Source organism: Varanus komodoensis, unplaced genomic scaffold, assembly GCF_004798865.1.
Source record: "Varanus komodoensis strain SLA01 unplaced genomic scaffold, ASM479886v1 scaffold35, whole genome shotgun sequence".
NCBI lineage: Eukaryota > Metazoa > Chordata > Lepidosauria > Squamata > Varanidae > Varanus > Varanus komodoensis.
The window spans coordinates 9,208,739-9,213,316 of NW_025335856.1; the positions used below are offsets into that span (position 1 = coordinate 9,208,739).

General features: G+C 48.6%; 1 protein-coding gene across 1 annotated transcript in view; it reads right to left on the reverse strand.

Moving 5' to 3' along the window:
- Positions 1–4,278, reverse strand: part of LOC123028073 (transmembrane protein 45B-like) — an 8,333-nt gene extending 4,055 nt beyond the window's left edge. The window contains exons 1-2 of the mRNA XM_044439578.1: positions 4,095–4,278; positions 1,433–1,645 (exon numbers count right to left, since the gene is read on the reverse strand). Of these exons, the coding sequence (XP_044295513.1) occupies positions 1,433–1,645; positions 4,095–4,278 (397 nt within the window). The remainder of the gene's footprint in view (positions 1–1,432; positions 1,646–4,094) is intronic.
- Positions 4,279–4,578: the final 300 nt, after the last annotated feature.

Below are 4,578 nucleotides of genomic sequence, written 5' to 3' on the forward strand. Positions count from 1 at the left end.
TGTGTGTGTGTGAGAGAGAGAGAGAGAGAGAGAGAGAGAGAGAGAGAGAGAGAGAGAGAGAGAGTTTCGCTGCATTTATCTGTGTGGCATTTCTTGTGCAATTCCATCCATGCCGGGATGGTGTCTCAGGAGAAACAGCTGAGGAAGGGATTGCTGTTACCCCCACTCACGAGCATCCACTGACCAAGGCAATTGCCTCAGGTTGCCCCCAGGCAAGGAGGGTCCCATGAGCTTGCACATTTTGCTCACGGGAGAAGGTCTGTGCTTTTCTGGGAAGGCTCCTGTGTCAGGGGCTCCATTTCCCGGATAGGTCCACCACCATGAAGCACCATGGATGGCTCCTATAAAACTGTAAAGCAAAGCTGCAATGGAGAAGGAAGCTCACTGATGCAGAGATTGCCACCCTCCCTTGGTGTGTGGCTCTCTGAAATGCCCTTAACCTTTGTGCACCTCCAAAGCAACAAAAACAAAAATAAAATCAAAATCAATATATTTGGGGTGTGTTTGTTTTGCTCAAGCTGATTTCTCCTGCAGTTTGGGTATAAAGTCCCCCATGATAAGACTCATGCATTTTTTTTCATAATGATGAAGTATGGCTAACACTGCCAAAGAACCTAGAACAAAATATGGAGGTCCCTTGATCTGGGCGTTTGTTTGTTTGTTTGTTTGTTTGTGGGTGCATATTAAGGTTTCTGGATAACTTGTTGGTGCTGTTTTGGAGGCTTCTTTCAAAAAAGTATGCATCTGATAATGCAAAACTGGCATGATCTGACCCCTGCAGCCTGGAACTGACTTCACAGGCTTTGAAAGCGTAGGCATGGTCTTTGAAGAGATCATCAGTAACCTGTTTCCTGCTCAGCAATCTGTCCCTTGTTCTTAAAGCTTTTAGAAGACATTGAGTGGAGGCATTTTGACCTGCTCTGGAAACCTGTCAGTTTTTGAGAACCAGTCATAGCAAATGGGGAAACTTCCAAACCAATAAGGGCTCAAGATAGGCCTCGTCCTTCACTTCCGGGGGAAAGTGGAAGACATCAGACACACGGTGAAATGAACCATTTTGTTTATATAGCAACAATGAGCTCATTCCCCGAGTGCGAATCCTGAGCGGAGTTTGAATTGCTGCAATCTCATGGCACGTATATCATGTGTGTTAATTGGCTTACATATAGGCAATCTTTAAACGGCCTCTTGAATGATAGAAAAAAATAGAACTGAGTTTTGTTTTTTAAGCACCCTTCTAGAAGGACAAAAATTAAGCTCCTTTGAGATATAACTAGCAGGAAGCAACACTGGGTGGCCAAGGGAGCATCCTCAAAGCTGGAAGTTTGGAGAACAAGCACAGAAATTTTCTTTCCTTGGGGCAGCATCTACGGCTTTCCATCGTTACTCTTCGGGGTCAATCCTTTGCCCGTTGCCACCATTTATCACTAACCTTCTGCAAACAATGCCAGAGCCACCAGGAGGCGATCCAGTCCCACTGGCAACTTGAGCGGCGTATACATGAGAACATCCACCACTCCAGAGAAGCCATAGAACAGGTACATGGTCATATGCTGCCAATTCATCAGCTGCACCCAGCTTTTGGTCTCTTCATCATAGAGAGAGAGGTGGGGTCCATGAGGAACAAATTGCTCAGCCAGGATCCCTGTAAGATGCAAGCATTTCAGAGACTCTTCTGTCTGTTCCTACCTCCCCTCCCCCACTGCTACTGCTCCAATAGGAAAAAAATACTGGAAGAAATATGCAGGCAGAAAGCTATGCTTGCATGCAAAGAAAGAAAAATAGTAATTCAGAGAGGTCAGCAAGTGCAATGGTTTAAGGACTCAGTATGAACTTTATATCCTGAGTCAAAGATCTTAGCAAATAATGTGTTCACTGGGATTCTGAGGATGACGTTGCAAGTTACACAGATAAGGATGAGCCCAATCTGTAGTTTCACACTGAAAATTACCCTTTTGATGTAGCCAAACTTCTGGTAGAGAAAAGTAGTGTTTATCAGACTGTTTTGTTGGCACTTTTCTGGTTGGGGGTAGATTTTGCAATGCATACACTCCAACTATTCAGCTAAGATGAACCCCTATTTTTGACCCCGCTCTTGGTAAATCAGGGGTCCCATTTCTGTTGCAGAGTGACTTTTATCTGACTACAATTGAGACAGAAGACAACTGCAAACTTTAAACAGGATCCTTACTTAGTTTCAATGGCATTTTGTTTTACAAAGAAAGCAGGCAAAGGTGATGCCAAACCCTAACTCTAAGGCCCTACATTAATCCTTTCCTAGCTTTGCAGCCAGCTCTTTCTCCTCCATGTGGTGGATTTAAATAAGTCTGTTGCTCACTCCAGCAATTCTCTCTTCCACTTTTATTTGTCCTTTGAGGAATAGCTCTCACTGATTTTTCCCCTGCAGGTTGCTAGGGCTGTTGTCATTCTCCAGGGTTCAGTGCCCTCCCTGTGGTCTGTAGAAGTGGAGGACAGATGCCGTTTGATTCAATACAGCCACACATAAATATGCCCATGGTTTGAATGCACCGGCTTCTCTTTCCTCCCATCTCATTCTGCCCCTTCCAGCACCTGCTGGAAAGCTGTAACTGGCCACACAATCAGATGCACCGGGTGGGTTCCAATACTGTACAGTCACCCTGGGCCTACAGATGTTGGGCCTACCCCACCCCCAGACTTGCACCCAGCATCTCCAGGGGTTCCACAAGAACCCTGAAGCAGGCAGGGAGGACAGCTGCTGGAAGAGCCCAATGTCCCCAGCTGCGGTCTGCTTCCAGGCCCCCGCTCCTGCTGCTGATGCGAGAGCAGCACTGCTCCAGTGCAGAGTGCCTGGAATGTGCGGGAGAGTTGAGCATGCCGGGGACCCAGCAGGAAGCAGCCTGTACTGCTCCCCTCCACTGGTCAGCCGTGTGGCAGGGAGGGAAGGTGTACTCTGCGAGAGCTGTGCCAGGGCAGGGCAGGGCAGGCCCTGCACCCCTGTGCAGTTCTTGCTAGTTGGGTTGGCGGGAGGGTGGTCTGTTGATGCTCAGCATGTCCCCAGAACTGAGCGGCAGGATGCCCCCTCCCCAACCTGAGCAGTGAAAACTTCCTAAGTCGGGGAGCTGGTGGGAGGCGACTGCTCTTCTGGCTTTGCTCCCTCTGGGTGGCACAGCAGGTGAAACAGCTGAGCCCCTGGGCTGTTGGTTGGAAGGGCAGCAGTTCTAATCTGCGTGACGGGTGAGTCCCCACTGCTTTGTCCCTGCTGCTGCCACCTAGCAATTCTAAAGCATGCACATGCAGGTAGATAAACAGGTACCAGTTTGGTGGGTAAGGTAACAGTGTTCCACATGCCTCGGCATTTAGCCAAGTTGGTTGCATGACCACAGAAGCATCTTTGGAGAATGCTGGCTCTTTGGCTTACAGACAGAGTAAGCACTGGCCCCAGGGTTGGACATGACTAGTGGGAACCTTTACCTTTTGTCTATAGGGGCAAGAAAGCCAAGCGGCCCTTCAGCCACTGCGTACATCCCGTCTCTCAAGCCCTGAGTGGAGCTTATGAAGCCTTGTGTGTGTGTGTTGGGCATGTCCAGAGTCCTTTGGCAAAAGCAGCAACACTTCTTTGCTGCCCTTGCCCAGAGACCCTCCTGTTTTTGATTTGATGGAGATTTGCATGCCAGCCAGGTTCATAAGCTACCCCAGGGGAAGGCGAGGGGTTTGCAGCACATGCTAGGCCACCCCCTGGTGCCTTTGAGTGTCGCATGAACCTCGTCATTGTGAGAGGAAGCATCCTACTCAAGGTACCAACAGTGAGCTCATTCTGCTGACTGCTGTTGTGTAACGGAGCTTGTGTTGTCCTGATCTCACACCCTGTTCTCCAAGTGGCGAGAATTCCAGCAGAGTCAGCCTAACCCAGGATTTCAGCATCCTCGCAATGACGCAAAGGCGGCTCATGGCATTTTTGTGATATATTCAGGTCCAGCATAGGCAGCATTTTCAGTATTCCAGTTGCAGGTTTGGAAGGGAACTGGGAGGGCAACTCTGTAGCTCATTCCTCTCTCTGGCTGGGAAGCATCTTCCTAGCAGAAGACATTGGTGACGACAGAGTGAGAAGATACCTCCTAGGGCGAAGAACGCCTTGGCTGTCCCTTCTGTGATATCCATGCACTGGATGAATTGGCTGGGCTGATTGTTCGTGTTCAGCTTCCGAAGAAGGTACTTCAGTGGGTACTTAATGGACCACCACAGCCCAAGCATCAGGAAGAAGCTCCCACGAAGGGCACTGCCAGCAAAACTTGGCATTGTTGCCCGTAGACCTTAGGAACAACAAAAGCAGAACCATAGTATCAGTGTCTTCCTTTGTTAGGCACCTGAGACTGTGAAAACATTATCTTTGCAACAATGTCATCCTTTCCCAGGACAGCAATGACAGGGTGCATAAAGGGATGCCAGGGAAGAACATGAAGTATAAGGACAGCCCGGTGACTGGCTAGCATTTGGCTCTATCACTGAAAAGCAGACATAGATAAGCAGAAATTATATCCTACTTAACTGCAAAAAGAAAACAAAATGTACCAGCTGCTGCCATGCATGGGTTTCCTT